The 13,109-nt window shown below is 42.6% G+C and overlaps 1 protein-coding gene across 1 annotated transcript; it reads right to left on the reverse strand.

The window, feature by feature from the left end:
- On the reverse strand, positions 1-4,709 carry LOC101000713 (olfactory receptor 7A10-like). Its single transcript, XM_021930804.2, has 2 exons — positions 3,119-4,709; positions 1-1,317 (listed from the first exon to the last, which is right to left on the reverse strand). The coding sequence occupies exons 1-2, from the start codon at positions 3,130-3,132 to the stop codon at positions 336-338; spliced, it is 996 nt and encodes a 331-aa protein (XP_021786496.2). The 5' UTR covers positions 3,133-4,709; the 3' UTR covers positions 1-335.
- Between the last annotated feature and the right edge of the window lie 8,400 nt (positions 4,710-13,109).

Genomic DNA, 13,109 nt, shown 5'->3' on the forward strand with positions numbered 1-13,109 from the left:
TGCCCAGGTTGGTATCAAACTCCTGACCTCAGGTGATCTGCCCCCGTCGGCCTCCCAAAGCACTAGGATGCCAGGCATGAGCCACCATACCTGGCCCCAGATTCCATGTATTTCTGACCCGTAGTTTGTATCAACAGGTGAAAATACAAAAAGAGACAAAAAGCAGAACTGTCTAGATAGCAGACAGAGCAAAAAGCTTGATGAAGTGAGTCGCTAACATTGTATAAGGAAGGTGTAATCAAAGTCACGGATAATCCAGGAGGTACGTAGAAGGAACAATTTCAACGTCCATATTCTAAACAGATTTCAAAGCTCTGAGGCTTTGTGTCGTGCTATTATGGGCACTTCTTTAGCTGAAGGAAAATTGATCCTTTTAGAGTTTTCCTCCAGAGGAATCTCACCAGAGCTCTCTTTATGTCCTTATTTCTCAGACTGTAGATGAAGGGGTTCAGCATGGGGGTAACCACGGTGTACATCACCGAGGCTGCAGCACTTGAGTGTGAGTTACGGGTTGCAGCAGAACTAAAGTACACTCCTAGGAGCGTACCATAAAATAAGGAGACAACCGAGAGGTGAGATGCACAGGTGGAAAATGCCTTGTACTTCCCCTGAGCTGACGAGGTTCCACGTATGGAGGAAACGATCTTAGAATAAGAATAAAGGATCCCAGAGAGGGCACCACCGCCCAGCAGCGCAGATGCCAAATACATCACCATGTCATTAAGAAAGGTGTCAGAACAGGCAAGGTGGACCACCTGATTAAGTTCACAGAAAAAGTGGGGAATTTCCAAGTCTGTGCAGAAGGAAAGCCGCAGCACTATTAAGCTTTGCAACGAAGAATTCAGGGCACTCATGATCCAGGACGCCAGAACCAGCAGTCCACAGAGCCTGGGGTTCATGGTGACCGTGTAGTGCAGGGGGTGACAGATGGCCACAAACCTGTCATAGGCCATCACGGTCAGCATAAAGATATCCAGTCCCGCAAAGAATATGAAAAAGCACATCTGGGTGATGCAGCCTGCATAGGTGATGACTCTGCTCTGTGTCTGGATGTTCACCAGCATCTTCGGGACAGTGGTGGACACAAAACAGATGTCTATGAAGGACAAGTTGGAGAGGAAGAAGTACATGGGGGTGTGGAGGTGACAGTCTGAGATTGTGACCAGGATGATGAGCAGGTTCCCAAGCACGGTGACCAGGTACATGGACAGGAACAGTCCAAAGAGGAAGGGCTGCAATTCTGGTTCCTCTGAAAGTCCCAGGAGAAGGAATTGTGAAATTTGTGTCTCATTCCCTGCTTTCATATTGTTGATGTGACTTCCAAAAGAGAGAGAAAGAGAACATGATACAAGCATGCATTACAAACATATCAGACATATTCTCACTTATATTTTACAGTCAAGAAGTTAATATTGGCCGGGTGCAGTGGCTCACTCCTGTAATCTCAGCACTAGGGGAGACCGAGGTGGATGGATCACCTGAGGTCAGGAGTTCGAGACCAGCCTGGCCAACAGGGCAAAATCTGGTCTTAGGTAAAAATACAAAAAGCATTAGCCAGGGGTGGTGACTCGTGCCTGTAATCCCAGGTACTTGGGAGGCAAAGGGAGGAGAATCGCTTTAACCCAGGAGGTGGAGATTGTAGTGAGCCGAGATCATGCCACTGCACTAAAACCTGGTTGACAGAGTGAGACCTTGTCTTAAAAAAAAAAAAAAAAAAGTAAAATAATAAATAAATAAATAAATAAATAAATAAATAATAATTCCCTACAATTTAATGATGAATGAAAAACACAAGTACATTTTTAAAATGCCATACACTGTGTAGATGGTGACGAAGAAGGAGGTTAGAAGGAAAGAGTGGATGGGTATTAGATTTTCCCAAGTGTTCAGGCAGGACCAGCAGAGAAGGTGACAACTGAAGAGAGACTATAATGAAGACAGGGTGGGGTCACTATGTTCCCTGCAGAAGTGTGTGCAAATCAGAAGAAACGATCAATGAAAGACCCCGGGGAATGTGCTTCTTTCAGATATTCGAGGACTGCGAAGAAGACAGTGTGGCAGCGGAATGAGCAAGAGGCGAGGGCTGTTGGAGGATGTTGGGGAAGGAACCGTCCTCATAGCTGCTGAAACTCGAAGACACAAGGAGTCCCTCTGTCCAGATATCGATGCATTTTCACTGTATTAATTTGGTTGCAAAGGTGTTTCATGAACTGCAATGCATGCCCATTCTGCTTACTGATATTTTCTTGAGATCTGGTCTTTATATGATGGTTACCTTTTGAAATATAGAGCTCAGGTTCCCTATTTCTGAAACCTGTGCTCAGCCTAAAGTCGTGCACCCACACACATGCACACACAGAGAGAACGCATTCACACATGCAGCCATGGCTTCCTGGGGCCATGGTACTCCCTCAGGTTTCTCATCCCACTGACAGTATTAGAAAGGAATGGACACCAGGCAAATTCTTAATATCAAATTATCTTTCCCCTAGAGGATATAGATATGGTAGCTAGAAGTTCCAGTTTGGAAACTTCCCATGCGTATGTAACCTCAAGGTTCTATTTTGAGATGGCCTTTTCCTGCCCTATGTTTAAAGAATAAAAATCTGCTTCATAAGCAGAGAGGCAACTGGCTTGGTGGCTCACTCCCATAATCCTAGCACTTTGGGAGGTCAAGGTGGGCAGATCCCCTGATGTCAGGAGTTCGAGACAAGCCTGGCCAATATGGGAAAACCTCGTCCACGAAAAATACAAAAATTAGCCTGGCATAGTGGCGCGTACTTGTATTCCCAGCTATCTGGGAGGCTGAGGCAGGAGAATCACTGGAACCCAGGAGGTGGAGGTTGCAGTGAGCTGAGATCATGCCACTGTGTTCCAGCCTGGGTGACAGAGAGAGACTCTGTCTCAAAAACAACAATAAGAAAACAAACAAACAAAAAACCCCGAGAGACAGAGAGGGAAGAATCAATCAGATCTAAAGGGAAAAATAATCTAATAAGCTCACATAGTCCCAGAGAGACCACAAGGAAGAAAAAGTTTCCCTAGTTTTGAAAACTTTCCAACTCCTGTTATATCCCTGAGGCCCAGCAAAATGCAGAAAAGACAAAGGGAAATTTACCGAATATCAAACATGGTGATATCTTTTCCATGTCAAGACACTGATATGTTGAGAACCGCTGTGGAAAAAAATAAGCAAATGATATAAACCAACTATTCAAAAAGGAAATAAAAAGGAACCTCTGGGCCAGCTCATTTGTTGTGTCTGGGTCTGTCCTGTGCATTGTACGATGTTTATCAGCTTCCCTTTTCTCTACTGACCCTTCCCAGCATGACAGCCAAATTAGTCATTGCTCAATGTCCCCCAGAGGACAAAATTTCCCCTGGACGAGAACCAATTTTTAACATAAAAATCACAAAATTTTCCATAGCATTTATCAACTGAGAAAGGAAAGGGGAAGACAAGCTTAAAAAAAAAACAAAAACCTATAGTGAAATATAAATAGCACATGTGTTATGCATAGCATACTACTCTTCCTTTGTGTAAACACTGTATGAATAGGTATGTGTGCATTTGGAAAGAGAAGATTTATGAGAAACTAAAATATTTTGGAGAAAAGAATATAAGTGAGGATGCTATTAGGTTAAGAATAGTTATTTCACTTTACGGCTGCATAGTATTCCATAGTGTATGTCCTTTGCAGGGACATCGATAAAGCTGGAAACCATTATCCTCAGCAAACTAACATAGGAACAGAAAATCAAACACCACGTGTTCTCAGTGGGAGCTGAACAATGAGAACACATGGACACAGGGAGGGGAACAACACACACGGGGGCCTGTCGGGTCGTGGAGTGGTGGGAGGGAGAGCGTTAGGAAAAGTAGCTAATACATGCTGAACTTGATACCTACGTGACGGGTTGATAGGTGCAGCAAACCATCATGGCACACGTTTACTACATAACAAACCTGCACATCCTGCACATGTACCCCAGAACTAAAAATAAAAATTAAAAAAGAGTAGTCATTTCAAAACAGCTGTATGAAACAACGTAGAAGGAAAGTCTGAAAAAACCTTATAGAAAAATATGACAATAATAATTTACTGACACGAAAGTGCACCACTAATACATGGTGAAATTACCTCTCTTGGAAATTGAAGAAAATCACAGGAAAATGTTTAAAATGTGGGGAGGAAACAGTACTAAGGTTATAATTTCATCTTATATAAACATATAAAGCTTCAAATGTTTAGGAGAGATAAAGAGATGCTAAGGAATGATTTTCAAATAAGGACCAAAGTGATGCAACTTCTTCAAATAGATTGAATGGAAAAAGTCAAAAGACACGATAAGAAAGGGCAGAGGTATGAAAAGAAGCTGGAAACGTATGTAAAAGGAGACTTATTTAGTGAAATGATATGGAACAACTTTCTACACTTTTAAAGCAATGAGGGGAAAACAATATAACCAATGGACGAATTTGGCTACTTAAGATTTATAAACTTTCACAAAACCCCCTCAGATACGTTGATCCTTACATAAAAGAAGTAAATGACAGATCCCAAAATTGAGGAAAGCTCCAATTCTTATGTTGTAAAGAATGCAATCAGGCTGTGCATGGTGGCCTATGCCTGTAATCCCAGCACTTTGGGAGGCGGAGGCGGGCGGATCACCTGACATCAGGAGTTCGAGACCAGCCTGGCTAACATGGGGAAAGTCCGTCTCCACTAAAAATGCAAAAATTAGCCAGGCATGGTGCCAGGTGCCTGTAATCCCAGCGGATCGGGAGTCTGAGGCAGGACAATCGCTTGAACCTGGAAGGCCAAGGTTGCAGCGAGTCGAGATGGCACCACCACTGTACACCAGTATGGGCAACGAAAGGGAGATTCCATCTCAAAAAAAAAAAAAAAAAGATGCAGTCGAAAAACAGGGACAAAAACAAGGCAAACCCATCATATAATAGCGACAAACTTGGGCAGACAATTTGCAATAGAGTGGCAAATGGCTAACAAACACAAATATATTCAGTGTCACTAGTATGAACATAATTGCAAAGTAAAAGTCATTAGTACACACCATTTTTCACTTCTTACGTACATTTTAAAGTTTCATTTGATTGGCCGGCCGTGGTGGCTCACACCTGTAATCCCAGCACTTTGAGAGGCCGAGGCACTCTCTCGAGGGTGGATCACGAGGTCAGGAGATCGAGACCTGGCGAACATGGTGAAACCCCATCTCTACTAAAAATACAAAAAAATTAGCCAGGCATGGTGGTGGGCACCTATAGTACCAGCTACTCGGGAGGCTGAGGCAGGAGAATGGTATGAACCCAGGGGGCAGAGCTTGCAGTGAGTGGAGATCGTGCCACTGTACTCCAGTCGGGCGACAGAGCGAGACTCTGTCTCAACAACAACAACAACAACAACAACAAAAACAAATTTCATTTGATTACCCAAACAAGAGAAGATCCTACAAAATGCATGCCTCATGAACTGCTGAGGTCAGATAGCGTGGAGAAGGAATTCATTGGTCTAGATCTATCTCATCAATATGAAAACATATTCAAACATGCCTCTTTTTAAAAATCAAAAATGAAATACCATCACATCAGTGTGTACCCTCCACAGCCAATGTCCTGTTTCTCTTTGGTGTTTAATTGCAAAGGTCCTTGGGTACATGTTCTGCTTTTATTGGAACCCCTTCAAAATCCCCACTTCCTGGGCCAGGAACGGTGGCTCATGCCTGTAATCCCAGCACTTTGGGAGGCCGAGACGGGCAGATCACTAGAGGTCTGCAGTTTGAGACCAGCCTGGCCTATGTGGAGAAACCCTTGGTTTGCTAAAAATACAAACATTAGCTGGGTGTGCTTGTGCACACCTGTAATCTCAGCTACTCGGGAGGCTGAGGCAGGAGACACTTGAACCCGGGAGGCAGAGGCTGCAGTGAGCCAAGATTGAGCCACAACACTCCAGCCTGGGCGACAGAGTGAGACTCCATCTCAAAAAACAAAACAAAACAAAGCAAAAACACAAAAAGCACTTTCTCCTCTAATTGGTGTCCATTGCCACTACTTTCTATATTGTAACTTCCATTGCTGAGCTCAACGTTCACTTATATTTTTGAAATCATAAAGAAATGGAGCAATTAATTAATCAGGCAATCAAGCAAACAACCCCACAATCTCTCCACCCCGGATGAGGCTGGATTTCCACTCAGGTGACTTCAGGTTCATAGTCACAGCTTGCATTCTCCCTGACCATCCGCTGTAGTACGTACTGGGCTCCTGGACTCACCTTGCTGGGTTTTCTGAAAGGAAGGTCTCCGTGCAGAAGTGAGAATTCCTCTCTTGATGGTTGGTGATGGAGAATGAAGTTCTGTCCCTAGAGAAGAAAGGAGGAAAAGGTAGAGCATCAGTACCTAAGCCAGATTTAGGACTCCAAAATGAAACCATGTCCCATCTAGCCCAAAGTGGCATGTGCTGGGTGACAGTAGCAGAGGAGAAATCTACAGCTTTGTCCATCAGCTCATTAGGCAAAACTTCCTCCTGTTATTCCAACCCCGAGCACATCATGTCCCTGTGAGACATTGCTCTGCACGGAACTTTATTTTTTCTTGCATTTTCTGTATCCAAGACACCAGATTAAAAGAGAAGTGAATCCAGTCTTATTACTTCTTCACTATGGACTTGCTTTGCCTTCCAGAAATATAATCCATTAACATTGTATCCCAATCCTGGGGGAAGGTTTGCTCCACAGTCTAAACTGAGGAGCCTGTGTTTGATTAGATCCCTTGGATCTGCAGAGCATTGACCGTGATGGGAACACAGACATTGATATCTCCAGAGAATGACTCTTCCCCTCTTCAACAAGGGAGTGAAATGTATTCTCTTGATAGAAAACTATGAGTTCTATATTGCTTGACTTCATGACTCCTTTGCCAAAACAGTATAATTTTACATATTCTCTCAACTATACATCTCTACATACACAAAAAATTAAATGTTATTAGTAAAGTTAGCAAAAATAAAAAACAAATCCTTCCAATCCATTGTTTGAAAGAATGCAATCAAAATAATAAAAAAACACTCCTGAGAATCCAGAACATAAAGCACACAGAACTTGCACAATTGCCATGGAGAAAATTAAATACTAGCAGACCCTCAGATTGAGTATACTCAGCCTCAACAGAAAGCGAGCCTTAAAACCTAGACGATGGGTTGATAGGTGCAGCAAACCACCACAGCACATGTATACCTGTGTAAAAAACCTGCACGTTGAGCACATGTATCCCAGAACTTAAAGTAAAATAAATAAATAAATAAGAATGTCATGACAAGTAAAAACTCTTTAGTGTTCCCATTTTGACCTATCAAGTAACATTTATTTTATTCATGTGAATGTTTAACAAGAGAGAATATACTGTGAAAGGTCTGTCTTGTGAAGTACTGTTGTGAGGTATTATTTGTAAGCAACCCGTTGGTCTAGATCTTTCTAATGAATACAGAAACATGTTCAAATACCCTCATCTTAATTTTAAAAATAAGCCCTCAATTCATTGCTCATCCATCCACACCTAACATTCTACATTCTACATTCCTACTTCTCTTTTTGTTTGTTTGTTTGTTTTTGACATGGAGTTTCTCTCTTGTTGCCCAGGCTGGAATGCAATGGCGCCATCTTGGCTCACTGCAACCTCTGCCTCCCAGGTTCAAGCGATTCTCCTTTCTCAGCTTCCCAAGTGGCTGGGACCGTAGGCAGGGGCCATCACATCCGGTCAATTTTGTGTTTTTAGTAGAGATGTGGTTTCACCATGTTGGTCAGACTGGTCTCAAACTCCTGACCTCAGGTGATCTGCCCACCTCAGTCTCCCAAAGTGCTGGGATTACAGGTGTGAGCCACCACGCCCAGCCCCTTTCCTACTTCTTGAACTGCCAAACTCCTGGATTCTAACTTTACTGGAACCACTTTATGTCTTCCATCCCTTCTTCAATCTCATCCAATTGAACTTCCAAATCACTCAATTAATGTCAACAACAATCCCTGCATTGCTGAGTCTTACAGACACATTTTAACATATGATATGTTTAACATATAATTCATAACAATGAATTACAAATAAGTCCACCAGGCAAACAAACACACATGAATTTCTCACCTGGCTTGATACTAGGTGACCTCAGGTAAACATTATCGGCTTCCATTCCCTTTGAATATTTCCTGCAATACTTTCTGGGGTCTCAGACTCACCCGTATGGGGTCTCAGAGATGAAGGTCTCTGTGTGGAAGTTTAAATTCCTCCCTGGGTAGTTCGTGATGGAGACTAAAGCTCTGTCTCCACACAGGCAGATGGACAGAGTTAAGCATCAGTCTCAGAGCCAGACTTAGGACTACAAAAGAATCAACCACATCCCATCCAGCCCAGGGTTGTCTAGTCCCAGGGACAACAGCAAATGAAATATTTACAGCTCCTAATATCAAAGATAGCAAGATATATTTCCCAGTTGTTACTCTAAGCCTGGAGCCCCTGATTTCCCTGTGGAACACTGATGTGGAAAGAAAGAACAATTTCCTGCTCATTCTCTGTTCCCAAGAGAATCAAGTTAGAAGTCATGTGAATCCGGTCTTCATTACTCCTTCTCTCTGAACTCTGTGCCTGCCAGACGTCTAAGTGCCATTGCACCTTTCCACAGCCCTCAATTAAAATGCTATCCAAAGTGTAAGGCTGAGTACCTGGTCTTTACTAGGTCCCTTGGATATTCCAATCATTGCCTTGTGTTTGGAACACAGCTGTTGACATCTCCAGACCATTGCTCTTTCCTCATCAAAACGGAAAGAACTGTGTTTATTTGTCATAAAGTCATGGGTGTTTACTATAGTCCTTGGCTTCCTGACGCTTTTGCCAAAGCCATGAGGAGTTTCATGCTTGGAAACACAAAAGCGTCAATGTACAACTTATCATTCAGTCCTTCATTTAGAAAATATTTGGTAATTGTAAGAGATATACTTAAACCTTTGTAGACATCATGGAATAAGTTAGAGTCTTATATGGTTTGTCTCATTTAATGTCACATGTAATGTGTCTCATTTTTCTATATCTTCATTCTATGAGGTCAAACTATTAGGTGCCTCTTTCTGCATTTTCGGGATGTTGGTCAAGGTGAGTTAGTGACCTGCCCAAAGTTATAAACCAAGTGAGGGATGGTATTTGATCAGAACGCCATCCAGATGTTTCCAGTTGTCACATCTAGGTTACTGATTTTTTTTTTTTTTTAGACGGAGTTTCACTCTTGTCGCCCAGGCTGGAGTGCAATGGTGCGATCTTGGCTCTCTGCAACCTCTGGCTCCTGGGTTCAAGCAATTCTCCTGCTGGGTTCAAGCAATAGCCTCCGGAGTAGCTGGGATTACAGGCACATGCCACCAAGCCTGGCTAATCTTTTTATTTTTAGTAGAGACAGGGTTTCGCCATGTTGGTCAGGCTGGTCTTGAATTCCTGACCTCAGGTGATTCACCCTCTTAGGCCTCCCAAAGTGCTGGGATTACAGGCATGAGCCACTGTGCCTGACCAGGTTACTGATTTTTAACCAGGAGTGTTTGTGCTCCAGGAGATATTTGGAAAAGTTTGGATAAACTTATTAACTAGGTGACAAAATACTCTGTACACAAAACCCTCACAACACACAAATTGCTTATATAGAAAACCTGCACATGTTACCCCTGAACCTAAAATAAGACTTAAAAAATTGTCCTTACTGCCCAACATTCAAGAGCTAACTAGGTTTGGATAGTCCTATGGCTGAATATTTTTGTCCTGTCCAGGATATTTATGTCCTAATCCCCAATGAGAAAACTTCCACAAGGTAGACTCAGATACGATTTTTTTAAAGCATGACATTAAATCATTTATTATGGGGATGTTTTGTTACACAGCTTTAGATTACTGATACAATAATCAAAGCAACATAACTAAAGATATTCAGAATATTCATTTTTTAGGTGTTAGATCTTTTTTTAGCTTTTTATTGGATTCAGTGTATTCAGAATATTCTGTTGGCTCTTATTTATTTATTTTTTTTAGTGCTTTATCTGATATTTGAAGGTGCTGTTCATAGTTAATGGATATTTATATTTACTTCACATAATGGCCTCCAGGATCATCCATATTGCTGCAAAGGACATGATCTCATGCTTTCTTATGGATGCATAGTATTGCATGGTGTATATGTACCATATTTTAAAAAGTCCAGTCAATCATTGATTGGCACTTAGGTTGATTCCATGTCTTTTCAAATGTGAACAGTGCTGCAATGAACATACTCATGCTTCTGTCTTTACAATAGAAGGATTTATATTCCTTTGTATATATACCCAGTAATGGGATTGCTGGGCCGAATGATATTTCTGTCTTTAGGTCTTTGAGGAATCACCACACTGTCTTCCACAGTGACTGAACTTATTTACACTCCCACCAACAGTATAAAAGTGATCATTTTCCTCCACAACCTTGCCAGCATCTGTTATTTTTTTGACTTTTTAATTATGGCCATTCTGACTGGTGTGAGATGGTATCTCATTGTGAATTTGATTTGTATTTCTCTAATCAGTGATGTTAATAATTTGTTCATATGACTGTTGGCTGCATATATGTTTTCTTTTGAAAACTGTCTGTTCAAAAGGACAAATATGTTTTTGGAGAAGTGAGTTGTGACCTTGATTCACACAAGTCTTTATTTCCAGGGGCAATACTGGGCAGAAATTCAAGCTCTTATGTGAGTCTTCCTTTGATCATGAGGGTTGTAGAGAGTTTATAGTATTAAAGAGATAAAGCAATGGCTGATAAATTAAACACTCATATTGTTTACTTATCTTCACTTTAATGTTTATCATGCAATATTTCTTTTTTGTTTTTTGGAATCGGAGTCTTGCCCCGTTGCCCAGGCTGGAGTGCAGTGACATGATCTCAGTTCACTGCAATCTCCGCCTCCCAGGTTCAAGTGATTCTCTTGCATCAGCCTCCCGAGCAGCTGGGACTCCAGGCGTGTGCCACCATGCCCCGCTAATTTTTGTGTTTTTTTTTTTTTTTTTTGAGACGGAGTCTCGCTCTGTCGCCCAGGCTGGAGTGCAGTGGCCGGATCTCAGCTCACTGCAAGCTCCGCCTCCCGGGTTCACGCCATTCTCCGGCCTCAGCCTCCCGAGTAGCTGGGACTACAGGCGCCCGCCACCTCGCCCGGCTAGTTTTTTGTATTTCTTAATAGAGACGGGGTTTCACCCTGTTAGCCAGGATGGTCTCGATCTCCTGACCTCGTGATCCGCCCGTCTCGGCCTCCCAAAGTGCTGGGATTACAGGCTTGAGCCACCGCGCCCGGCCAATTTTTGTGTTTATAGTAGAGACAGGGTTTCACCATATTGGCCAGGCTGGTCTCGAACTCCTGACCTCATGATCCACCTGCCTTGGCCTCCCAAAGTGCTGGGATTACAGGCATGAGCCACTGCTCCCGGCCTATGATGCAATTTTTTAAAGGGAAAGATATTTGTTAGTACAATGGAAAGAGTTGTATTTGCAGGTAGCACAGGAAAATTTTAGGTAGAATGAAGATGATACAGTAAAATTACATAGACCATGACATCAAATCATTCACTCAAATGAAGAAACTTCATTACACATGGACACCAAGATTCCACACTCCAAATGTTCCAGAATAAGTCCATGCATGACCAAAAATTTTACTCTATCATAGTTAAGATAACCTCTGAGTCCAGATGAAGTCAACTGACATACACTAATTTGTGTGTTTAGACTACACTTCAAACAAGGATGTCATATGCAATTTTTGTCTTCTTTGTTTTTGTTTGTTTTTTGGTTTGTTTTCCAGAGTCTTGCTCTGTTGCCAGGCTAGAGTGCAGTGGCAAGATCTCAGCTCACTGCAACCTCTGCCTCCCCGGTTCAAGTGATTCTCCTGCCTCAGCTTCCTGAGTAGCAGGGATTACAGGCACGTGCCACCATGCCCAGGTAATTTTTTTATTTTTAGTAGAGACGTGGTTTCACCATGTTGGCCAGGATAGTCTCGATCTCTTGACCTTGTGATCTGCCTGCCTCGGCCTCCCAAAATGCTGAGTGCTGGGATTACAGAGTCTTCTTTGTTTTTAATCAGAAATATAGTAGGCATTGTGGACATGGAGATGACTAGAGAACAGGATCTTTTTTTTTCTTCTTCTTCTTCTTATTTCAACATTTTATTTAACAATAGATTACTTTCCTCACAGATGTCTTTTCCTGGCAGAGAATATTTTACAGGCCTTTTAAAAGGGCCATTCATCCTTGACCATAATAAATTCCTAATGTATCTTTTTTAAAATTATACTTGAAGGAGTGGCCAGCCCCTCCACACCTGTGGGTGTTTCTCGTTGGGTGGGACAAGAGACTGAGAAAAGAAATAAGACACAGAGAAAAAGTATAGAGAAAGAAAAGTGGGCCCAGGGGACTGGCACTCAACATATGGAGGACCCGCGTCGGCACTGGTCTCTGAGTTTCCTCAGTATTTGTTGATCATCATCTCTACCATCTTGCAAAGGTGGATGTGGCAGGACTATAGGGTCATGGTGGGGAGAGGGTCAGCAGGAAAACATGTGAACAAAGATCTCTGTGTCATAAATAAGTGTAAGAAAAGGTGCTCTGCTTTGATGTGCACGTACACAAACATCTCGGTGCATTAAAGAGCAGTATTGCCACCAGCATGTCTCACCTCCAGCCCTAAGGCGGTTTTCTCCTATCTCAGTAAATAGAACATGCAATCGGGTTTTACGCGGAGACATTCTATTCCCAGGGACGAGCAGGAGACAGATGCCTTCCTCTTATCTCAACTGCAGAGAGGCCTTCCTCTTTCACTAATCCTCCTCAGCACAGACCCTTTACGGGTGTCGGGCTGGGGGACGGTCAAGTCTTTCCCTTCTCATGAGGCTCTGTCTCAGACTATCACATGGGGAGAAACCTTGGACAATACCTGGCTTTCCTGGGCAGAGGTCCCTGCAGCGGCAGTGCATTGTGTCCCTGGGTACTTGAGATTAGAGAATGGCGATGACTTTTAACGAGCACACTGCCTTCAAGTACTTTTT

Source organism: Papio anubis, chromosome 20 (genome assembly GCF_008728515.1).
Source record: "Papio anubis isolate 15944 chromosome 20, Panubis1.0, whole genome shotgun sequence".
In the NCBI taxonomy this organism is placed as follows: Eukaryota; Metazoa; Chordata; class Mammalia; order Primates; family Cercopithecidae; genus Papio; species Papio anubis.